Here is a 25126-nt window from a genome sequence, read left to right as displayed (position 1 = left end):
TTGTACTCGAGGGGCCCCTCAGTGTCTGTCCAGTTGTGACAGTGCATAGAGAACTTGGTCACCAGCGAGGACCCAGACAGCGGAAATATGATGCAGTAACCTCCCGATGGAGCTCCTCCAAACGTGAGCGCGTAGTTTTCAGTTCCAGACACGTTGTACTTTTGCTGAAAAACCTACACACGCAGCGTCATGGCGTTACATAGGCAACGTCGTCAGGTTACACGGGGAACGTCAGATGTTACACATTTCGTGTCACGTGCTGTATGTGAACTGTCTCACGCACACACACACACCTACACCATGTACCTTTGAAAGTAAATGTGACGGTTCCACCAGCTGAAAACACATCAGGTATGATGTCCAGAAACAGCGTGCTGGACGTTCCAGAGGAAATGGCGGAGAGATTCTGGCCGGACCACGACTTGCCAGTTGTCTGTGAGCATGTCAACACACGTGATCATTGTAATTCTCCTGTAGATGACGGAACTGACGAAGCAAAGGGACCAGACACTGAGCAACAACAGCCTGACATATCGTCACTACCAACAAAACAGAGAAAAGATGGAAAGTGCTACATTGATTGTACTGCCTCTCTGACTGATTAAGAAGAAGACAAATTGTGACAAAACGTCAAAATTTGAGAGTTTAGCTGTGCAAGAGTGAAAGAGAGAGACAGGGAGGGGGCAAAAGTTGGCGGCAGAAATCAGAGAGAAGAAAGTAGAAAATAATAATGATAACTCTAAGCCAGCTAGCTGATTAGGGAACTAAATGAATATAATGATGAAAATACACACATCTATAACATCTATAACTTTCTTACTGTAACGACCCACTCGCCGCGCATGTCATATTCATCACGTAGGTCATCCGGTACACCACAGTTGAATTTGACGTAGTCGTTGACATTTGCTCTTCCGAGACAATTGTACACACACCTGCAACGTTGCAAGAGAGGATCACCTACGGCCATCAACACAACACAGCAACATCACTGTCGGAGGAACAGCCAGTAACCCCCACAGCACGCAAACATCGCATCTCTAGTAAAGTCACATCGTATATTCAACATGTCGACTGCAACAGTCATACAGAGAGCATCAGTCGGCCTACAGACAGCAACGGTCATATTACAATATTTAGTAACCAGCAGTGTCTACAGGAACGGTCAGCGTACAGACAGCAACAGTAAGCCTACATCATCATCATCATCATCATCATCATCATCATCATCATCCATCATCCATCATTATCTACACATTTATACCCTCGATACTCGTCACGAAGCGAGGACAAGCTGCTGCGTAGCACACGGAAAACTCGAGGACAACCGTCTTGTCTGGTAGGTCTTCACACTACAGATCAGAGTTTCTTGCACGATTACTAAACTGATAGGATTTTCGACTTTGTATTATCGACTGAACAGTAAAGAGTTAACCTCAGGGTCATGGTTATAAAGTTGGAGCAGATACCCTAGAGTACAGTAACGTGAGCAATATCCAAAGATCCTGGACAACCTCTGGACAACATGCTTGCTATCTTGCCCTGTAGACAGTGGCTTACTCTCACTTCCTAACTACAGTCACTGATGAACATTAAATCTGATGTCCGGCGTGGGACATAAATATTACGAATTTGCCAACTGACCTGATTGAGAGAGGTAAGAAGGAGGAAGAAGTAACGTAGAAAGAGCGATAGTCAGTGTTCGTCAGAGTATTCTTGCTTGTCGTCACCGTCAGGCGGTACAACTTCATTGCTGCAAAGGGAGGCTCGCTGATGTTGAAACGTATTCTGCCCGTTGCTCTACAAACAAACCAACCGTACCGTTGACTGATTGACTGACTAATTGACCAATCGATCGATTGATTGATTGTCACGGGAATTGTAAACAAACAACTAAATTCGGAGAAACTGAACGAATGAACGTGAGCTAACAAACAATATATTTTTTCTGGATTCGTTTATTGTGTATTTGTTGACACGAAAACATAAACAGAGCTCTAGTAACTTTGGTCCTTTCGCCTTGGTTGAAGCTTTGACCACATAAGCTTATCCATGTTTGTTCTCGACGTAGGTGCTGTTTACACAATGCGTGGTGATATTTGTAGGGTAGTTTATGTGTCTGTGTGTGTGTGAGTGGGTACGAAGAGGAGGTAAGTATACTGAGAGTAATGATATCTTGCACTAAGCTCAATTCTATGCTGTCATATAGTCTTTAAATGTCACATAACAAATGAACTACAAAAAGTGCTCGCCGCACGTACCTTTCAAGATAGGGAATCGGTTGCCGCATGGCCGCATGGGTACTCCATTGGTAACTTCGTTGCAATGCCAGTCATAACTAATGATACAAAATAACAAGTCAAAACTAGGCACAAAAAGGTCAGTCAGTGCAGGTTAAGTTCAAAATAACGTTCCTAACGTATGCTACATGCTACAAGAATATAGAGAAGTAATACCCGTTAGTATGGTCAATCCGTTGCTACAATGTGGACAGATTCACGCCAGGTTTTTAAAAACTAATAAAAGTTGCCATCAGCTTCCAGCCTGAAGTCTAATCAAACATTAAATACAGCTTAGAGTTAAAAAGAACAATACTTTTGTTAGTTTATTATTAAAATATGTTGTGTTTGTCTAATAATTTTAAGAAAAGCAAGAAAGACCTAAAGTCTACGGGCTGCAACCAGTCGGTGACAGATGAGACATTGCCTAATTCACAAATTTACTTCAGGCACACGACCTCTTTCCCAAATGACAGGAAGAAATGTCATGTTAAAAGGCTTTTAATTGTTATATTTCGTTTTTGCATTTAAAGCAAATATTAAGAATTAATGTCTTACAACTCATTGATTTAAAAATAACTGCTTTTAAACTCGTCTTGAACATGGGTTTGTCATTAATCATATTTTGAATCAGGTTTATCTTTAATCTCATTTGACTGGGTCTAAAACAGCAGGAGGCAACTGCAAAAAGATGCATGAAGGAAAGGGTATGAGAGAAACTCACTTGAACTCGCCGTGAAGCTGTTTATCCGTCTCATTGTCCTCCAAAGAGTAGATTTCCCTGGCGTCAAACACTATGGATGTGTCTAACAGAACATTGATAGGATGCTGTGTGACCGGCTTCAGGATGAAGATGATCTTATTAACTGGCTGTATCTCGACGTAGCCCTGTCCATCAAGAAGAAAAAGAAAAAGTGAACTGAATAAACTAACAACTAAATCCGAAAAAACCGAACGAATGAACGTAAGCTAACAAGCAAACGATCCGCTGAGCAGTCGGACATAAGGACGTATTGAACGGAGGAATGAAGGAATGAAACTCACACACTTTAAAATCCGACGTGTACCGAGCTGGGTCTCCATTATGGTGAAGTTGTTACAGATGCGGAGAATTCCTGAGGGCAGATACCTCGCCGGTATGATGAGGCGGGTGTCGGTCATGCGACCCCTGAGTCTAATCGGCTCTAGAGTCGAGAAGTCGGGGCAGATAGGGAACATTGGCGGGGTATAGGGGTACAACAACCACTGCCCGCTAGTCAGCAGTGAGCCTTTTGAACAGGGTGGGATCTTCATATCGAGGTACACGTGTAGGTCCGAATCCCGCGGCACTCGGAAATCTTTAAGATCATACGCAGAGGGGGAGGCTCCCTTCAGGTTCACCTGGGAAAGGCAGAGCTCCCAGGCCTTGCTGTTGTTACTGGCATCAGCGCGGATTTGTTGATCCGAAGGGGGCATATCATGTGTTGTTGAATTTACACGTATCCTCGAGACCCGATGCGAGAAGAAGTAGAACAGACGATATACGGTTCGCGGCCAGTTGATTTTTCTCAGAGGGCCTGTCCAGGCGAAGGGCCTCTGGTCCCAAGCGTAGCCGTCCGGGCCGGGTTTGCCGCTCCACAAGGTGACTTGGCAGATTATTTCATCGACGATGATTTCGAACGAAATAGATAAGGAGTGGGTACTGCCTACGCTCAGCACGATGTAGATGGGTGTCGCGCGGTCCAAGAAAGGGCTAATGGGGTCGGTGATAACCTCGAATCCCAATTCTACACATACACGCGCGCGCACACACACACACACAAGCACACACACGCACGCGCGCAGTGAGTGAGCGAAAGAAAGAGTTTGGTGCTTTCGTGAATAGCCACGCCCCTCATCTGAAGGACATTCCCTCCTAAACACCCCGTTTAACTAGAGTATCATGTGATATATTCCCTTCGCTCTTTCTTTATTTTGTTCTTAATATTCTGTACCACACGATGGAAAGCCTCTATATACCTCTTGAAAACAACAAATGCTTGGTTGGTCAGAAAGTCCACGACCATGACATGCTTCGGTTGGTTGTTGACGTCTTCGTCAAAACAACGGGGACTACAGTTTTTCTGGTTTAAAAAGAGATTTTACCTTCGCATTTTCCGTTGACCCGCACGAAGTTCTCGATGCAGTCGCAGCGGTAGGAGCCTGGAGTGTTGAAGCATTTTTCAAGAGCGGGACATGGTCTGTCGAGTGTTTCACATTCGTTGACGTTCTGGTCGCACTTCAGGCCTGTCCACCCGGGCCTGCACCGACACTGGCCCGTCACCGGGTCGCAGGTAGTGTCAAGGGTGTACATTTCGTTGCAGTTGCATTTCGAGGCGCAGTTAAGGCCGTGTGTACCCTGCATGCATGCTGCCCCCAACAAAGGATTGCACATGCTCAAGCATCAAGGTCATTAAACAAAGTCAAATACGAGGTCAAATACGAGGTCAATGCAGTCTGACCTATATCACACAAGCAGGTCAGTCCCAAAGTCAATAAGGTTTGATGCATCACACAAGCAGGAGGTCAACGACAATGTCAGTTAGTCTGACACGTGGTCAGCTTCAAGGTGAGTGGTACATCAGGAAAATAACGATGTCACCGGCGACTTACCGTGCCTAATCTTCAGAAGCCAGGAGAGGTAAAGAAAAATTTTAATTCACATCTACGAACGACTCATGCGTAAGATTATGCAAGGACTGAGCTTTAAATAACTGTAAACAATGACAACAAGCGGATTGTTTGTTACATTACATTGTTGTCTTTTATTTTTGAAAATGTTACAACCGAACTGGTTTGAGTGGTGGGTGTGATCTCTATCACATGTCTATTATTCGACTGATTTTGTGATCTTGCATACATGCAGTAGACATCTATCGTCCGTTATATCATTTGATGCTGAAGATTATTGCAGTGTTTCAACAATCATTTTTTTTACTGAAAGTAAGAGTTTTCAGCAAACACAAGGTGTGGTGTCCTAGCAGCTCTGAGACCGACCAAAAACTGTTTTTTGAGTCAGCACTAAGCAAAAGCACTGTTAGAAGTATCCGCTATATCGACATGGACTCCACTAGACTGAAGACACAGCTCTTATTTGTGCAAGTGGCATTACTCTGAAACAGGACCCACGGACTGTTTAGTCCATCCTCACAGCTATTTCATTTGAACTAGTAGCGTGGGAAACCGCGAGCAACTGCTGAGTGAGATTGCTGAGGTTCTAAAGCTGTAACTTACTATCCTAGTTACCATGACAACCGAACACCGCAGTTTTCTCTATCAACTATAGCTCATTAACTGAAATCAAAGAAGACGCGAGGGAGGGTGGCACACAGACTTGCAACCCTTGAATGTTATGAATATTATTCCATTTATGAATATTTTTGATTGTAGATTTGGTGCTCTAGAAAAAAAAAAGAAACAAAAACACACCAGCAATCTCTATGTTTTTTTCTGGGGAAGCTTCTAGCAGCGTTGAACAATTCATAAATCAAGATCAAAACAGGATATGAATCTCCTCTACAGTTGTAACTAATTATGGATGGTGACAATTTGAAGGTATTTTGTAAATATTATATCCGTGGAATTGCACTGCATCCCAGGCTTGTGACTTACCTCGCTTCATAACTACGGCTCAGAAGTGAACAGTGAAAAGATAATATTCTTACTTGCGCACAAAAAATAGAGCATCCGGGACCCCAAGGGACATGCGCAACGTACTGCTCCTACTGCATCTTTGTAGCAAACGTAGGGGAGTGTGCAGGGGCATAAATCAGAATCTATATCACACCTGTCACACACAACACATACTGGTCATAAACAAGAAGCATAGATGGTTCACAAAACACACCTGTCACACATCAAATACTCATGTCACACAGGTCACGCTTGCCACACACTGGTGAACAGATCCACAACTTCATGAATACTTCTGATACAATGCTATCAGTAGGTAGCAAATCAGTGGACGAAATGCGATCATATCCGGCAACATAGAACAGCATAAATTAGAGATAAATATTATAAACGTGGGGTGGGGACGTGCACGGGTACGTGTGACGTCATCCTCTCAGCTCCAGTAACGGCCATGCGTCAGGAGGGGAAGTAGCTGTGCAGCGAACATTTCTTGAAGTTCGATGCCAAGGGATGAAAGTTGACAACTACTCCATCTGTGTTAGATGACGTTTATAACGACGAAAATAACGAGCACTTCACTAAAATGAAGAGGACCGAATCAATAAAAAAGTTCTGAAAATAGGGTGTCATTTTAGGCGCGCACTATATAGCTGCAAAATAATAGTAAAATATTTCACAATAATAATATAATAAAAAATAAAAAATATATAAAACATAGACACTAGGAAACCAAAAAAAAATAACTTTATCTAAACAAGGCATATTAGATTGAAAATAAGTACAAAAAATAACGAAGGAGAAAATACCTTGCGGACAACACAATACAACTTTATTTATCCTCAAGAACACGTATGTATGCATGTTGAAATTCTCTTTCCGACACAGGACACCTCAGGCTAGTTAAATTGCCGATGATGGATTTTTTAAAATACTTTTTCTTGCATCATTTTATGTTCCTTTACGAAATGAAAATGAGGAGGTATTATTTGTTACAAATCTTATTCCTTTTTCTTTTAAATACTTCTTTTAGTGATTTTTTATCGAAGATTGACTGAGAGCTCACAAAATAAAGTGTTTGTCATGGGGATGAATGACATAAAGATTGTCGAGGTACAGACGTGAGAGACTGCAGGTGAGACAAGGAACATTTGACATCGACACGAGAGACTGATTGAGACCATCACTCACTTGATTCCTTGATAACCTTTCTCACACACACAGTTGCCGTTATTGTCACAGTATTCTGCGTTGACACAGTCACACACACGCTCACACCCAGGTCCGTAGCGGGTTTTCGGGCATGCTGCACACAACCACGTACACGAACACACCGACAAACAAACGCACACACGTATGAGTGTATAGAAAGTAAGACATTAGCAAGATTCAAGATTTAAGATTCTTTATTCTGTCACCATGTAAGCGGTATTGAGATATTAAAAATATATCCACACACATTCCTATCTTTATAAATAGTATCTATTATTCACATACACACTCAGGAGATGAGTAACGTGTCGAAACTAAACTTAGATTTGTTTGTTGTTGCCTGTAGGGAACACGAACATCTCCATTCTTCTCACACCATCACTCATAAACATCACTTTCTCTCTCTCGCACGCACACAGGCACACTCACTCTCTAATACACACATACACGCCATCACTCACTCTCACACGTTCTCTCTCTCGTTTCAGGTCAATATCTTCACAATGAAACACACACGCTCTGTCACACGCAGAAAGAGAGAGCGATAGGGTATGGAGAGAGAGAAAGAGGAAAGGAAGAAGTGTGGCCGTTGGGCTGCTCCTGACCTTTGCATGTCTTGTCCTGTAACATGTAGCCAGGGTCGCACTCGCAGTGAGCTAGATGAGTCCGACACCGCCCTCCAGCTCCGCACATACGACGTTGGTCACAGTAGCAGCTGGCTGATAAAATAATAAATAATAAGACCATCAACTAACAAACCTACGTGTGTTAATATGCACATGCGCGCGTCACAAACTTACCGGCTTATAAAGTGACGTATACATACATTTTAATAAACTTCTGAATCATGATGGACTTTTATCCACTTTCGTCACATACACCGAGTTGGTTGGTGGACGAAGGCAAGATGTGAATCTGAGATGAACTTGAGTCTATCTCTCTCACTCTCGTCTTCTCTTAAACATACAAACAGACAAACAAAGAAACAGACAAACAAACAGTATTTGATGCTAAGGAAAAGCAGAAAAGCGGATGGTGACCTCTTTCTATTCTTGCGTTGATGTAGAGGTAAATCCTTTCGTCAGCCCAGCCGTCGATTGCCGAAGTAGCTGAAGTTAGCGCCACCTCGTCGCCAACTTCCAGGACTTTTACCAACGGGCGTGACACGTACGTGCCAAACTGTACAAACAATGAATACAATATCAAGTGCACGATAGCGTCAGATGTAGAGACAACATAGCAATCAGTAGTTACTCTGGAAGATTTGTCTCATCCAGTTGGGTGCAGGGGATTCTGTCACTTTGCCTAGGAGACTGATGGCTACGGTTCTTTGTTTGAAGATTGCTTTCGATGTTTACAAATATTAGGTGAGTACGCCTTTGTTCAGGTACATGCTGAATTATTAAACTTTTGTAACACCTTGGTAGACTGTTACCAGCAGATAGGGTAATCTTTATGTATTGATAACCCATGTATTAATGATTAATATACTGTACCGCTCAGTACCAATTATGTAGCACCCGCATTCATTAAGATCGAACTTCTCTCGTCCATCCTTCTTGGCCATCCCCACACACACAGCATCGCAGACAAGTCATCTAACCCATTGTATAAACTGAGTGTTTGGAGCCTAAGGAAAAGTACAGTATCTAGAAAAATTAATATCAACTATATCAACTATATCGTTGTCTTCGACGGATGGAGAGATTAACATCAAAAAGCAAAACGCCATGACTCAAAGGAACAAAAGACACATCGACAAAACTGTGAATTAAAAGGTGACAGACCCACTCGTCAAAGGATTGTCAAATATTCTTTCAACGTTTAGCGAGGTTTTTGACGAGAAATAATTTGAGGTTAACAGGAAAGATGCTGAGCGTGCCATCAGAGAAGCTCCAGGAACCAATCAGAGAGAGAGAGAGACCGAGGCCAAGAACACCACAGGACTGGAGGAGGTTCGACTGTATATGCACGAGCTTCAAGATCGACATCACTAGAACATCTACAAGTTCCTACGTCCCTCCTTCTGTACAAGGGTGAAAGAAGAATGGATTATTATGTAATTGTGTGGAAAAAAGAAGGGGAAATTTGTAACTTTGCCTAATTCGATTTTCAACTGATACCAAATTACAGACTGATTTGGAGTGTATTGTATTAATCACTTTTCCTCTCTGACATCGAAAACGTGAGACACTTGTCCAGATAATACGATGTTTCTGGATACCTGTACTTTCGCGTGCTTGAATAATTACGTGTAGATTTATCTGTGTGTGTATATATATAATTATAGATATATGTGAGTACGTGTGTGTGTGTGTGTGTGTGCATGCTTGCAGTACCACTGATCTCCTCACGGCGTAGTTCCAGTTGTAGTCTTGCTGATTTATGTCATCGTCGGCGGAGAAGAAGCCCAGGTGGTAGTTGCTCTCATCGGTATTTATAATCAACTCCTTCTTCAACTTCACCTGTTACAGCACCACCCATTGTATCACGTGACTAGCTTGAGGCTAATACTATGTCAAGTCTCATTAACATACTGAGCCTGGTGGTGTCGATGCTCATCAGATTGATTATTATGCAATAGTTTTGTACTTATAAGAAAGCCTGAAAACTGTTTATGAAATGGGACATAGTATTGGCGCAAAGGGACATAAATACTACACAGGGGACGTAATCCTTATAAGATCCCAAGGGGTAAAAATCCACAATCTGCAGCATCGTCTAGAATGTTATTTTGACATGTTTTCTCGCTTTTAAGCCCTATAGTTATAATGCTAAAAAATAATATTAAAAGTTTCAACAGGTTTCAAACGACGTGTGCTGCTCAAGTGATGTTGAAGTAACACTCCCTCGCACAACCGTGACGTTGACCTTCGTGACGTAAAGACTACTCACGCACTGATCCACCGCTGTCCTGCTGTTGGCTGGACAACTGATGTCTGCAACAGCCACCACTCGGACAGTTAAGGGATAAGTCAACGGATTGGCCCTCTGCACCACCACAAGAGAAGCACTGAACGCCTTGTGTCTGTCGTCTGCCGTGGCAAAGGTCAGGTGTGTCACGCGACCAGAGGGCAGATAGTGCTCCACGTCCACTCTCAAACGCCGCGAAAGTCCCCTCATGGAATTGAAGCGATTATACCTTCTGTGAATGATTTATTTCAGTGCATACAATTAATTATTTATCTGTTTTATTATTTAAATGCGAAACTTATCAACTGGATGGATTTATCAAGTTGATAACATTAGATCTTTTTATGTATTTACTTGTTTATTAAAAGTCTTTACTAAAAATTTATTTGAACACCACACATACCACTCCTAAATTTTTTTTTTCGGTTGTAACAACAACCACACATGAGACTGGATCACCCTGAAGCCCGCTTGGTGTCTGTGTCATGTTTATTATTAAGGATGACTAACCCGTTGCAATTGTAGGGTTGATTGCGCCCACAGCGTTCCTCCATGTACTCTTTTGGCGGGTGAGTAAAGACCTGGAGCGTGCAGGTCCCTCTGCTCTGTACGTACGTCCCACTGTCCATTCCACACGTTTCAGGAATGCACGCTGCTACATATACAATACATCATCCCGTCTCCTCCCTCATCACCACCCTCCTCTCTACAGGTTGAAATCATCAGTAGGTGGAAGCATCTTCCCATCAAGTTAAGTTTCTTTCTCATGAGTGCTTCAACCTGGTGGCGATTTCGCTCTGTAGGCGGGGAGGAGGAAGTTTAGGGGAGGAAATATTGAGTTCCTAGAGAAATCGTCAACAAACCAATCCGTTTTGGCTCCACAGACGAGATGCGAGCATAAGAGGGAATAATTTCTACAGAACTGAGAATAATGATGATGATTCTACAAATGGATCAAGTAGGGAAAGTCACTGCCTCTCACAAGCATCGAACCACCCCTACTATACCTCCCAGACTGCTAATAAATGTTACAGTCACCTCCTCCCTCACTTACCCTATATATCGAGAGAATGTCGTGTATAATGACTGCACTCTGTGGTATTTACGAACCACGTTTAATCCCATGGCAATTCAGACAAGACCACGTTTGCTCACAGAGGATATAAAGATGAAATATTAGTAAACTCTGGACTTACCTGCTGCAGAGACCACAGTGACAGTTCCACACAGTGACAATGCCAGATATGCCGCGTACACAAGGTGGCACCCATCTGACATCCTCTGCACACACACACAAAATTTATTTCTCATCCTTTGCCACTTCTTCCATTCTTCACTGACACCAGTGCGTTCGTTGGTGCGTGCGTGTGTGTGAGAGGAGGAGGAGGCGGAATGATCAGTCAATATTTCAGAAAAAAAAGGTAAAGTAAAGACTGTGATGCCTCAGATAGTGTTTGCGCCATGAATGCTCATGTGAAAGAAGTGTGTGTATCTACTCCATAACCGGATTCAAATAAATTATTATTTCTGAGTGCTAAAAGCCTCCTGTCGTCAGTTCAAGCTGCTACCCAAGCTTCTGTATCGGTCGTTCCTGTGACTAATCAGAAATTAAGTTACCTTCATGCTTCTGTGCTCCCAGAGTCGCTCCAGTTGTTGACAAACAGCGCGAAGCGAAGTCAAACCATTTTCGTTAAACTGTCCTGAACGTGTTAAAGTAGTGATCTGATGACGTCACTTTGCGAAAGCTTTGTTGCGTAATTTTGTCTGACCTCTTACTTTGACGTCAGTTGCTAGCACGTCATAAAGCACAAACATCGACGTCACTTTGTCCTTCTCATGGAAAAATAGTTATTTCAAAAATTCTTTTATTTATTATTAAAGTGTTTATATTAAATTAACAGTAACCACAGTGACATGATCAGAAACATCATAAAGCTTCCTTGTCCTACGATACCAACACAAAAGACGTTTTTTTTTAGCATTACTCATAAGGGGAGGGAATAAGAAACATGCTGTTCTGGTTATCTTTCATTCAAAGGTCTCAAAGGTTCTTCTTCTTCTTCTTCTTCTTCTTCTTCTTCTTATTATTATTATTATTGTTATTATTATTTACACGATTATGTCCGCATGCCTAAATATTTTGTTGGCTGTCGCTCGGGAGTTGACGTCTTACGACGAAATCATTTTTATTTCACACAATATTACAGTTCATGTCCTGGAAAATAAAGAACTTGTGAAGCAATCCGATTTCGCTTTTGTTTTCCATTGAAATAAAATTATTATTCTGTGTGATCCTCATAAAGATTTCAGCGAAACAAAAATCTTGTAATATCTGTTTAACTCGTGCGTCTGTCTCTAGTTTCTGTCTATTCTTTGTGTGTGTGTGTGTGTGTGTGTGTGTATTACAACTAAGAACCTGGGTTGTCGGTAACGGTTATCCCACTCACCATCACTGCTAATAACCGACCCGATATCAAAAATATAAATTATTATAATTAAAGACATCGTTGCATCTGGTGTAAACTAACTTCATTTCAACAGAAAAGCGTCAGAATGTAAACGGAAAGACTAGGAGGAATAAATGAACAGAAAAAGTCAACTTGTGCATGCTTCCTTTTCCAGTGTGTCAATGCTGTTGTAAATAATATACTGTACCCCCGTGTTGTACATTGCAAGATTAACTATTATAAATAAACTCAATCCGCTAGAAAATGTTTTAGAAATCAAAGAGAATGGCCGTTTACTTGGAATAAAATCGCGTACACAATCGGGTTTCCCGAATTTTCGTGTCACATCACGAGTCAGCTAAAGATTGTAAAATATTTCAGGGTAGATTGGGGATTCCCCTACCCTTTGTTGCTGACACATTCTACTGCCCCTCCTTCAATGTTCAGCTCATATTGCTTTGTGAACTCTGAAATAGGCCAACTGCTGGGGTCGTAGTCACGAAGCGAGACTAAGTCTTTTTCAGGGGCAACGTGAGGAAGTCGAGTGAAACCGTCTTGTTTTCGTAGCTACAGTTCTGTGTCCAGACTCCGCCATTATTTGTTTCTTCACCCCAGAAGCATCTTTGCAATCATGTAATTCCTAGGGCCCGAAAGGTAAAATATCTGCTGGATCTGCCTACAGGACACACTTTGATAACTTCGGAAACAAGATGCCTTTCCTCTCGGGTTTACTGTTGCCCCAGTTCAACTCCTCGCCCTGGTTGGATACCTTCGGCCCCGAGTGTGGCGCAGCGTGGCGGGTAGGTGGGTAAGGCCCCACAGGGCATTGAATAGTCATGGGAGGAGCCACTTTTCACATTTGGGAGCTTATATAAGCCCGCCTGTCAGCATTTTCAATATCAGGCAGTGCGCTGGCTGTCGACCGGACATCGTGTGTCGAGTATGTATGGCGGCAGTACGCGTGGAAAGACAGTCTCATTGTTGCACCACTATTTTGCTACGGGTGCATCCATGTTGCAGCCCTGTTATATCATTCACCCACCATTAATTCGGTGTTTGTAACTGTCAAGCGATTCATCGCAATGGATTCCGAACCCAGGGGACACGAATCAAGCCGCAGGACACATACTGACCTAAAACCACTCAGTAAGTTTTTTTTTTATTTCAGAAGAATGAGTAAATATACACCACACAAGTTGATGTATGCCTGATATAAATTGGTATGCAAGCGATTTCTGAAAAATGTACTCATGGCTCCTCAAGGACCCGGAAGTTCGTGATTATTTTTGCGTTAAAATATTCCAAATCATCAAGATTTTTGGGGCTTGTTTTTTTTTTTTTTACTTTTAAGTTGTGTCAAAAACAGATTGTCACAAACGTTCTGAAACTAAAACTACACGCTACCCTTGTACCCCTTAAATGGAACTGACATGACCTTTTGTCTTTGCCCTACATAGGGTAACGTGATAGTGTTCTAGAAGGACCCTCGCACTTCAAGTTGACAACACTCCAGGCTCATGGCGACTCTAGTCTGTCACATGGACTCGTGTGTTTCTTGTACAAGACTCTCAAAGAAAGAATATTGGCATTAATATTTATGAGTGTATCATGAAGCTCGAAAATCGGGTAGTCATTTGAGGAGACATGTGTGTGTGTGAGAGACCAAAAGAAGTTGTATTGTCACAAACCCTACTTGCAGAGGACATTATGGGATTAAATACCTGACTTACTTTTTTCCAGAAACTAAATGCGATGTTGCACATTTTCTGGAAGCGATCAGAGAAGGTTTTTGTTCCTCTGTGAATCTCAGGGAGTCAGGACTAGAGGACTCTCTTATTCAAAATGGCGTGCTGAAGGATGACAGTGATGTCGAATCATTATATCATAATCATTCTTCCAGGAAAGATAAAACAAGGTAGGCTCAACTCATCAACAATCAACTGCTTCTGCTTTTCACTTGGCTGTAATAACCTTTTGATATCTGTCATTAGCCAAACGTTTCCTTAAAATCTTAGATCTTTTTGTTTACTGTTTTCTTGTGGGTTTTTTCAGTAGTCTATTGACATTTCCCTTTGTGTTTACCTAATAACTAGTAACTTAATAACAAATAACTATGTAAGTAATGTTCCTTTACAACATAATATATCATTGATGAACCAAAACATTGAAGTCTCTGGAACTTGATAGCGAACTAACTTTCCAGTCGAGATAACAACAATTTTACAACCACAGTATCAAATAACTGAGTAATAATCTTCGATTTCATTCTGTCTTTTCTCCTTTCTTTCCTATACCTCTTTCTCTCTTTTCTGCCTACATTTCTTCCTGTCGTCTTTTCATTTACGTTTTTGTGTCTTGATTGATAGTTTACACTTGTCTTACAGGCGGCTGTGGTTCATTCTACATGATGTTGATCACAACATCTTCATCAACAAGGGCATTGCCTGTGCTTTGTGACAAATATTACCACATCATACCGACTGAATTTTGGAAAGGACAGTCGGAGGCCGCAGGTGAGGCAAAGGAAAATGTCGGCGAGGCTGTCTGCTTCAGGTGTGCTGTCAAAGCGACGAGTTCGACAAGAAACCATGTTTGACTTTCTCTTTGACTGTAAAGTAATAACCTATGATGACTACAAGTGAGTTTTAAAACTTTGTCATTTATTTGATGTGTGATAAAAAGTTGAAGATCCATTAGTTTTTTTTCTCTGTTTGGTGGTTTGTCCACACGCGTTACAGTTAGAGGTGACGTCACAAACTACCTTTCTGCTTAATGATCTCGACAGAATAAGTTAATTTATAAATGGGCCTTGATACTTTTGGGTACACGACTTCCTTTTGTTTGTTTGAAATTAAGGTGCTGATGCTAAGAAAGACTAAAATACCTTTCTCCTATTTTTCTTTTCAATCTAAGGGAATATTTTTTCTCAAGAAAAGCGTGTGTGTTATGGACATGGCACTGGAACTACGTCTTCAAGAAGTTGGGTAACATTCATTCAGATAGCATCGAAAGTTTCTCAAGAAAGTTCCGGAAGCTGCTGACAGACTATGCCCTTGCCGTCCCTAGCAATCTTGAGGATTCCATTAAATGTGGAGTACCCTGCACGTGTTCAACACCATCAGCAGTGAACAGCAATGAACAGAGATGGATGGTCAGTCCAGAGGTAAAGACCTGATTGTGCCGACACAAAGATATATTACCCACAGATACAGATACCCCCGTAATAAATAGTGTCTAAAATGTATCATTGTAACATCCAGCAGCTCAATTGATTCTGATTTAACCCATTGCAATTAAAGCCAGACTCAGTTTTGAACAAAGAAGTTCATCTTAAAATGTCACTGGAAGTTTGAAAACGCAGTCAAAGTAAAACGGAAATTTCTCGATGTTTACTCTTGCATTTTTTTTGCAATAGCCTGAACCTAAACAGACATCATTTTGAAACTAATGGCTTTAGATTTAATTATATTTTGACAATGAAATTATGCTAATAATAAAGTAAATATATTGCACCGTATCCAGACCCTGTGGGTAAGAACGACATACATACACTGAACATTGCAAAAGTGTTGGATGTGGAAGATGAAAGAAGTAGTCAGATGTAACACACACTGGTTTTATAATTATTTGAAGTGTGTATAATTTGTGGGACACCCTGTTTATTTACATATATATTTTTAATGATAACATTAAGCTCGTCTAAGTTCATAACACTTTTCTTCTTGGATTACTGTGTGCAGAAGAAAGACATTTGGCAAAGCTATTCTGGACCCAGTAACTCAAGTAGGAGATCTTCGGCATCAACCGCATACCCGGAGTCAGAACAAGACAGCCACGGGGCTTACTGGACCCTGGGTAGAACTACAATATCATCGTGTACAAGTAATTGCAGGTCTTTAAAACGTGAGATCGAAGAATTGGCAGATGAAGATTATTTTGGACCAGAGGCAGATGATGGTCAGGCAGGACCATCACAAGCTAACAAACCTCGCTACTGTCAGACATGGAATGGACTGTCCGTCCTGGTTGCAAACGAGGCAAAAAGATTCTTGCACATCCAGCAAGATATGCACCCCGAAACACCGAGGACAGTGAACAGAGGGCTGGCAGAGATATTTGTAAAAGTGTTCCATCAAAGCTTAAAGGTACATTTACGATTTTGCAGGCAGACGACTTGTATAAGACATTGAAAATTAGCCGAAAAGCCAAAAAGCGCCGAGCAATAAAAGAAGTGTTCTGCAATGATCCGCCCACAGACCAAAGCTTGCTTCTCAGCAGTCTTCAAAAAGACATGTGGATGCCAGTGAGGAACCAGCAAATTCACCACCAGAACTATCCCATGAAAGTCAAGCTGAAAATCTGGCTGCCACTGAGCAGCTAACATTTCCATGGAATGAACTGTCCTGCGAGAGTCAGACCCCAGCAGCAGCGCCCCTCTCCTCGAATGAAGAATGTGGTGAAGGAGAAGCGATGGGTACCATCGATGATACAGAGGAGATCACCATTTTGATGGAACTGTGTGACCTCGTGGCTAACAGCTTTTCATCACAGGCAGACCCCAATGACCAAAGGGCCGAGGAGTGGACAACAGACACACACCATCCACAAACACTGACAGTCGCCAGTTGCCTGGAGGCAGAGGCAAGTCTGCAAGGTACTTCCTGCAAATTATTGCAAGGATTTTCTATCTATCTATATATAAACGCATTCTACGGACTGTGTTCTTTACAGAATATGTATTCTTTATATATATATTTTAGTAAATAATCTATTGGAGCAAATGGTTTTAGTTTGTTAACTTTGTTAAGCCAATCATTGAACATGATAAGTACGCTATTGTGGTTTATACGATGGCTTTTATTAATAACATTTTCACAATTATGCAAAGGGACGCTGGAAAAACTCGAGCAGATGAAAGAAGAGCGACTGGCCTCCTCGCCACAATACAACTCGCTGGTCCAGAACCACTTGGCCAACGCCTTTACAACTGTCCGAGACTCCTGCCTCCAGATCATCTTGGGTTTGAAGGCAAGCTTTGTGTGTGATTCGATCCTGGAAACGATGCAGCATCTACGACTGACCCCTGATGAACCCATCCACGTAAACTTCACGTACATGCGGACGTGTGCGCGACAGCGCTTGAGGTCTGGTCTGATGGACGTTGTAAACAAAGTCAAGGATATAACAGAACAGCTAAAATCGTTGCCTGGGAGACTTCCAGATTCATTTGATGAAGAGCTGAGTAACTTGCAAACAACAATTTCGACGATAGACATAAATATGTCTACAAACGTGGCCTAGTTTTAAATCCTTTGCCAGAAAATTTATTTATATTAAAAAAAAAAACAACAGTTTGCAGACTAGAGCAAAAAATCAAAATAAATGTTTCATTCATTTTTAAGATTGTGTGTAAATCATTGTTTGCACGAAGCTCAAATGTCGAGGTCAAATATGTATGTGCAATGCGAAAAAGGTTTGAATAAATATTTAATTTAGTTTTGTCAGACCTGCATGAACATTGAACCTGACATTTCAAAACAATTCAAAGTGTTTCTCGATATGCATAAATAATACTCAATAAAAGGAAGAAAATATGTCTGGCTTGGTTATGTGGTGATTTGGGCACAACACTACGGCAGCATCACTCAGAAACAAAGTCCGACGACCGGGGGATGCACCCAGCTGGCTGACCTCTCGGCTGTGACCTTTCCCCTGTAGACTGTGAAAGGAATATTTTTTGTTATTGTGCAAAAAATAGTGCTAGTGAGAGCATCAATGGAAAGGACATTTTGTTAACACAGGTCACGTGAACTCACTACAACAGTTTACCTGCGAAAGGATGGGCTACTTCAATAATTTTTAACTGTTAAGGCGAGGATTTGATCGTAAACGGCTTGGACCTAAGAAAAACGTTGACACAAATGAAGCTCTTGTGATATCGAGTACTCTTTATGTGGCTATATATCGTGCTTGTTGGTCAGGTGAAGAGCATACGTTGTCCTCTGCATACAAGAGTTACACTCGGTGGGTAGATAAGGGAGCGAACTGTGGAATGTACCACCCGGCGTGCGATACCACCCCAGTCCTTCAGTTCGTACGCACCCTGATTAAAAGACAACTGCAATAAGTTTGTAGCTTTGACGGATTTGGTAACCAACAACAGACAGCAACACAATGATAGTAGACTTTATTAGCTGTTATCGCTCCTCTTTCCTCCACGCTCACCCATAGAAAAGACTGGAGCAGAGTTCACGGACAACGATTAATAGAGAATAGATAATTAAGTCTGTCACTATTGTGTGGGAGGAAGGAGGGTCACACGCGATGCAGTCACCCAGGTTATAATGTTACTTTGTCACGAACATTTACGGACCGATTGACATTGTCTCTCTCTTGACTTGTCAAATAACTGCTAAAAGTTTTACCTACTTGGGTGCAGGTGAATACTACTCTGCTAAGTCCTGAGATAGACCGCGACAATCATCACTAATCATAATGTAAACCTATGTTTGATGTTTAAAGTTTAAATTAAGAAAATAAAATAAAAGCTATAATTATTTAATTATAATTATTCCAATAATTTGTTATTGGGGGTGGGGAGGAAAGGTGCTCAGTATGTAATCGAGGGCGTGACAAGGGTGTAGCTCTTGCCATGGGAGTAAGTACATTCAGGGTGGAATCCACGTGTCAGGTGTTTGAATAATATTTAGATATGACTCACTAGCATTTATTGGGGGATGTACGACGGGGGATATGTGAACACTCCACACCGGGGTTATGTTAGCGATAAGGAAGCGGGAAGACCCAGGCTTGTCCCCGCAATATATTATATGACGATCATGGGGAGAAGGAAGAGCAGAATGTGAACTTAGGACGTGCCTGTGGGATTACAACTGAAATTGTGTCGTTTGGCCGTTTTTATGTAAACTTACAGTATTGTGGTATGTTTGCCTCCGATGGGCCAGCTGTCTGGAATTCTCTTCCTCTCCATGCATCGCCATTGTCAGATTGTAAACAGTTCTGTGGTGTCTTCAACTGATTGTATGTTACTTAGATAAAACAGAATTTTATGCTGATTTTCTGCTCAAAGTGTGTGGCTATTTTTTTTGTAACTATTACCGAGTTGTGTTCTATAGTAGTCTACAGTATTATTATCATCTGCGCTGTGATTATTGTCGACGTGTTGCAACAACGTGTGTTAACGCTTGATCTCAATGGATTCTCACCACAGAGGGACGCGAATCGTGTCCAGGACACATACAGACTTAAAACCACTCCGTAATATATTTTTATATTACTTAGTGAGGAAGAAAAAAAAATAGTTTTCAGACATGGCACACATAGCTGTGACATAGGAGTTACACTGTGCGGAGCATGCGTGGACATGAACTGGCGGCGAGGGATTTGACCCTCAGGACATTCTCGCCTCGAGGGCTTTCCCGAAAGGGTTGCCTCTGTTCATGTGTGATGCGTTCAAGGAGGAAGAAAGAAGCCTAAAATTAAAATGAGAAACCATTGACAAAGAAATCTATATTCATTTTTATTTTTATAGCGTCTGCTACCAATTTATTTGTGATGTCTAGTCAGAGTATGAGTTCGCTTTGGTTGCGCTAAATCGCGATAGTTACCCGAGGTGGAAGAAAATTGTATCAGATAAAATATCGGCTAGTGGTACGATTTGGGTAGATGTACTCCAACAATAAATGTGTGGTTTTAGCCGCTACCCTTGGTTAACCGATCTACCCCGCTCGGGTAGGCTTACAATCTGGGTCAACGTGCTCCACAAATATGAGCTTAGGCCTTCTTGGGGCTGGTTGATGACCTTTGCACTTTCTACCCTATGATAGCTGACTTCTCCGGGTACACTTTATTAGGTATAGATAGACCCTGACAGCATCCGAAATTTGAAGTCTGGTGCTTCCTTAAGCTGCTACTTGTGTACTCACATCTGAGTGCATCTGCCCGCGAGCCAGGAAGTCGGAAAGTATTCGGACTACTTGTTCTTCCTGTCACCTAGCGACACTACCTACATATACTACATATACAGATACCTACATATCTATGCCGAGGACTATTTCACTTTACACTTACCATTTGAGACCTGCATCTTAAGACTCTATTTTTAAGACCGTTCTGACAGGTCTTGGGATCCAAAAATCTTTGCAGGGGTAGAGGGATACAAAGACCTCCAATGTAACCAGCCCCTGAATTCCTGTGATCAGACCTAACTGTCACTGTGGATGTGATTCCACGAGTTATGTCCTCGTTGCCGCATTCCAGTACTACCTGTGGATGATTTTCAATAAAAGTTGAGTAATCAGTTTTCTTTCCCCGTGTTTGTTTCAGAAACAAAAGCTGATGTTCGCCGTTTTCTGGATGGTATCAGAAAGGAATTTCTCTCGTCGGTAAATGTGGATGAATCGGGCCTGATGGATGAGCTCGTGCAAACTGGAGTCCTGAACTACGACAGTGATGTGGAATCTTTACGGTGTAAATACTCTGTCAGGAAAGACAAGGCAAGTTCGTTATTTCACAATTTGTCGAAGGAAGGACAGGAAACCGCCTTCCTACTTTATGAACTACACTTTCTGTATATGTGTGTTTGTGTAAATGTACTGTGTGTGTGTGTGGTAGTTTATGTGTCACAATTTGCTCTCGTCGTCGTTAAGATTTTGTGTAATGTCATGCCATCAGTTGTTTTTTTTTGATGTTGTTTTATAGATGTATTCAATATTGTTTTACGAGCATATTTAGGAAGTATATATTTCTACAATGATCTATAGTTTACTACTGAACGTGACTCCGTATTGTACATTGTTTTACAGACGACTATGGACTATTCTTTACACCATCGACCATCACACTTTTATTAAGGAGGCCCTGCCGGCGCTTTGTAAAAAATACTTCCACGTCATTCCTCGCGAATACTGGAAAGAACAATCCGACTGTACTCCTATGACGTCACAAATCTCCGGGGAAGCAGCAGAAGGCGCCAGCGAGGTCACCTGTGTCAGGTGTGCTGCCAAACATCGAGTCCGAGAAAAATACGATGGCTGAACTTGCTCTATGAATTTCAGTTAATCCCTTGATGACTACAGGTAAATCGTGGTCAGTTGTGTATGTTTCGTTAATTTATATCTTGATATATGACATACTACGACAAAGGTGAGAATAGACTACATTCCGTAGAATTTGATATTCAGTGTTTTACTGTTTTTCCCTCACGTGACATCCTAAATTTACTGTTCGGACACTAATTATCACTAAAAATTAATACCAAGCACATGATATTAGTACAGACGTGATTATACTTATTGAGTAGACATAAAAGACTACAACCTCGTCACAGAGTCAGGCTTTAAAACAAACAACTAGTCAGTGTATTGTCAAATAGGTGTCCAGGACAGGACACTTCATAAAACTCGAACAATTTCATATTGTGAAGAACATTAAATTTACTAGCGTATATGAACTTTTAACTAATGTTGTAGATGTTCACTAAAACTGAATTCAATTAAATTTTTCGCGAGCTTAGTCAGTGTCTGATTGTCATCGATGAAGTGTCTGGGATTAGTGACATGGACCAGGTAAATAATAGCTGCCATTACTATGCCTAGAGACTATCCGTGAATATTTTACAGAAGAAACACAAGAGAGCCGGTTGGTACGAGATTGGGATTCGATCTTCAACAGTTTGGAAAACATACCTTCAGATAAGACAGAATTTTTTCCAGAAACTTCCAGAACTACTGAAAAGTTATTCCCTTACGTCCCTCACAATCTTGAGGATTTAATTAACGTGGTTTACCATGCACGTGCTCCAGGCCACCAGAAATAAACAACAGCAATGATGGGACAGAGAGTAAAGAAAGGATTGGTGACTACTTTCTGATGGACACGTAGACCTAAATAGACCTATATGATATATGATAGCTCTCGTCAACTGAAAACATTAAAAAGCACTTGACTTCTTTTGTTACACACTTACACACATAAGAGAAACATAAATAAAATTTGTTTTGAAGTTTATTGCAATCAAAGTCTAATTTTGACATTAAACTATTAACTTATGTAATGGGATATAAATACCCATTAGCAGACTTAATGATCATGGCTCTCGAACATTTATAGGCTTTGCCACAGGCAGACCTTCCAAATCGTGTAACCTCCCTTACCTTCTACTACTTGTCTCTCTCCCATCCTTTCGCTCGTTCATGCCATCTACAGGAAATGTTTGTTTCTGATGTCTGCAGACACGAGTATCCGGGTTATTATTCTAACCACGACACAGACGAGCTTCAGATGTCTCTACAGAACCGAGTCAGTATCCGTCAAAGAAGATTCAGACGATTGTTGTAGTTCTCGTACCATACCCTCAGTAGATCCACCTTGTCATTAAACCGTCTCTGATTTCCTGCCAGAAGACGACGAAGAATCCACAGGCAGCGACATCCAGATGACCCTATAGTTCAAGCAGCGACCTGCGCCTGAGAACAAACCTGGAAGGCGCATAACAAGGGCGCCATGTCCAGTCAGAAGCATCCACTTATCGTCCATTGTATGAGACGAAGAAATTTTTTGGACAGTCAGCAGAGATGTTCACCTAGATAGTCACGTGCCAGACGTGGACACAGTGGGTGTAGACAGGGCAACGAATAAACTGAGGCAGGTAGGAACTTTGCCCTCCACCCTGATGTCCTGTACAAGACGTTTTAGACTCCGAGGTACCAGAAAGAAGACGCGTCCAGCATTGAGGGAATTTTTACAGAGGATGACAGTGCCGTCAACACAACACACTTCCACAGCAGAATTCAAAACGAAACACTGGATGTCAGCAGAAGGGGACTATGTGGTGCCTGACTGTGACTATGATAGGCGAGGAAGACCCAGTTATCAATGAGGAATCGATGGGTTCCTTAACAGACAGTGAGACAGCTCTTTCAGAAAGTGACACGAAAACTTTGGTGACATTGAAGACTCGGACAGATTCTCTTTCAGACAGTGACACTAACATTAATGGCTCCACCGCAGAATCACCATGCTCTCAAACAAAGACAAGGACTGAGAGTCTGGATGCCAAAAGGGATTTTATAGCCAGGCGTGATACAGAAAACCAGGTTCCGACAGATCAGAAGATTCTGTAACAGCAGTGTTACAGAAGATGGTAATACCAAAGAAAATGTCCCAATGCCTTGCTGCCTGAACTTCCGGCGCGAGACTCCGGCAAAAAGCTACCGTTACATCTGTGGACGCCTCGACTGGAAAATTGGTGTGAAGGAAAGAATTAGCAGTTTGGGCCAGGGATGTGGGTGGAGGAAACAGCCATTTTGACAGAACTGTGTGACCTGGTGGCCAGCAGTTTTCCGTTTAAATTGAGACCTGACTGACCATCTGCAAAAAAGCCCAAACGGTGGGCTGTTGACGAAAGGACATACTCCAACACTGACAGTGACGAGCTGCCTGGAGGATGGTACGCAATCTACAAGTAATTCAATGTTTGTATAACAGAATATTTGTTTGTGGTGTTGATGTGTAATATTCTCAACAGACTGTATGTCCTTTACATTACTATGTTAATGGAGTGGTCAGACCACCAGAAAAATTTTATCTGTGTATCTATGTGTCATCTTTTGTACTGCCAAATGTGCCACTTTGTTGGAATAGATCACTGATATTCACTTACATTTTCTTTAATAATTAAACAAATCCTCAACCAATGGTCTGTTCTGACATGTTAGTGACATGTTTGCTCACTCTTCACACAGACACATTCACCAGACTAGAAAAGATCAAGCAGGAGCTACCAGCCTCCTCGTCACAGCCAGACTCAGAGGTCTTCATTGTGTGAATCTGTCCTGAGTCCTGCCTCGGCCTCGTCTTGGTTTGAAGATGTGTCTTGTGTGCGACTCGACCCTGGGAGTGATGTACATTGACTGACATACCCTTTAAGAACAGACGCCGAGGACAAATTCAATTGCAATGAGGAGCTCGCGAGGTCGAGGATGAGGTCTCGTCAGAGGACATTTTAAATAACATGAAAACTGTAGCAGAGCCGGGAAAATTCCAGACTCATTTGTAAAAGACCTGGGCCACCTTCAAGCATACTATCAAGCATATTGCTCATCTAACTAAATGATTATTAATAGTTTGTGAAATACTAATAAAATGCTCGCAATGGTTGGATTTTTAATGCAATTTGTTCTTGAATCAAAGTATCCACAGAAAAAAACCTCTCCTCATTCTTTAGTTAGTGGTTCTTATTAACTGTATATACAAAACATTCGGTTTAACATCAAACAATTTCTCCCGGCATTCATTTGATGAAACACTTTTTTTCTTGTGGAATTTTGAATGATACATCTTGGGTGGTCCTACGGCCTATGGGTGAATATTCGGAGAATTGAGTAAAAATGGCCGAGAGAAAGAGAACAATTAGTTAATGGCCTGCTTCTGTCGATGACCGAGTATGTTTTTATTTGGAACTTTTGACATTTGATTTATGAAATATTGGTAGTGTTCAATATATCCTGATTTCAATTTTTCGAAGTCGTGATATTTTGTGTGGTGCTCAATCATGAATAATAAAGATAAGATTGATTGACGATGAATTATAGTGCAATTATGTTC

General features: G+C 41.6%; 3 protein-coding genes across 6 annotated transcripts; 2 read left to right on the top strand and 1 right to left on the bottom strand.

Moving 5' to 3' along the window:
- Positions 1–306: 306 nt before the first annotated feature.
- LOC112569117 lies at positions 307–11798 on the bottom strand. Of its 4 annotated transcripts, none has more exons than XM_025246800.1 (16): positions 11670–11798; positions 11249–11336; positions 10563–10707; positions 10035–10284; positions 9479–9604; positions 8180–8318; positions 7745–7858; positions 7119–7233; positions 5963–6084; positions 4404–4667; positions 3324–4045; positions 3004–3167; positions 2262–2338; positions 1645–1800; positions 821–935; positions 307–433 (listed from the first exon to the last, which is right to left on the bottom strand). In XM_025246800.1, the coding sequence occupies exons 1-14, from the start codon at positions 11673–11675 to the stop codon at positions 1748–1750; spliced, it is 2385 nt and encodes a 794-aa protein (XP_025102585.1). In that variant the 5' UTR covers positions 11676–11798; the 3' UTR covers positions 307–433; positions 821–935; positions 1645–1747. The 4 variants fall into 4 exon arrangements, with proteins under 4 accessions (XP_025102585.1, XP_025102587.1, XP_025102586.1 ...); XM_025246802.1 differs by having other exon boundaries at positions 10563–10704; XM_025246801.1 differs by having other exon boundaries at positions 11249–11333; positions 11670–11764.
- A 1489-nt stretch (positions 11799–13287) lies between these two features.
- On the top strand, positions 13288–15429 carry LOC112569263. The gene is made up of 4 exons (XM_025247003.1): positions 13288–13645; positions 14240–14414; positions 14884–15137; positions 15413–15429. The coding sequence occupies exons 1-3, from the start codon at positions 13582–13584 to the stop codon at positions 14954–14956; spliced, it is 312 nt and encodes a 103-aa protein (XP_025102788.1). The 5' UTR covers positions 13288–13581; the 3' UTR covers positions 14957–15137; positions 15413–15429.
- Positions 15430–16744: 1315 nt separating this feature from the next.
- On the top strand, positions 16745–18731 carry LOC112569264. Its single transcript, XM_025247005.1, has 2 exons — positions 16745–17153; positions 17388–18731. Exons 1-2 carry the CDS (start codon positions 16970–16972, stop codon positions 17798–17800), a joined length of 597 nt encoding a protein of 198 aa, XP_025102790.1. The 5' UTR covers positions 16745–16969; the 3' UTR covers positions 17801–18731.
- Positions 18732–25126: the final 6395 nt, after the last annotated feature.

Source organism: Pomacea canaliculata, linkage group LG7 (genome assembly GCF_003073045.1).
Source record: "Pomacea canaliculata isolate SZHN2017 linkage group LG7, ASM307304v1, whole genome shotgun sequence".
Classification (NCBI taxonomy): domain Eukaryota; kingdom Metazoa; phylum Mollusca; class Gastropoda; order Architaenioglossa; family Ampullariidae; genus Pomacea; species Pomacea canaliculata.
The sequence above is the reverse complement of the archived record's forward strand: the minus strand, read 5'-3'. Positions and strand labels throughout refer to the sequence as shown.

Coding starts and splice junctions, on each gene's coding strand:
- LOC112569117 (XM_025246800.1), bottom strand. Junction 10,708..11,248: donor CACTGTGGTCTCTGCAGCAG/GTAAGTCCAGAG, acceptor TTGTATATGTAG/CAGCGTGCATTCCTGAAACG. Junction 3,168..3,323: donor CACGTCGGATTTTAAAGTGT/GTGAGTTTCATT, acceptor CTTGATGGACAG/GGCTACGTCGAGATACAGCC.
- LOC112569263 (XM_025247003.1), top strand. CDS start 13,582: ATGGATTCCGAACCCAGGGGACACGAATCAAGCCGCAGGACACATACT. Junction 13,646..14,239: donor TACTGACCTAAAACCACTCA/GTAAGTTTTTTT, acceptor ACTTTTTTCCAG/AAACTAAATGCGATGTTGCA. Junction 14,415..14,883: donor TCCAGGAAAGATAAAACAAG/GTAGGCTCAACT, acceptor CTTGTCTTACAG/GCGGCTGTGGTTCATTCTAC.
- LOC112569264 (XM_025247005.1), top strand. CDS start 16,970: ATGGGTACCATCGATGATACAGAGGAGATCACCATTTTGATGGAACTG. Junction 17,154..17,387: donor GGCAGAGGCAAGTCTGCAAG/GTACTTCCTGCA, acceptor AATTATGCAAAG/GGACGCTGGAAAAACTCGAG.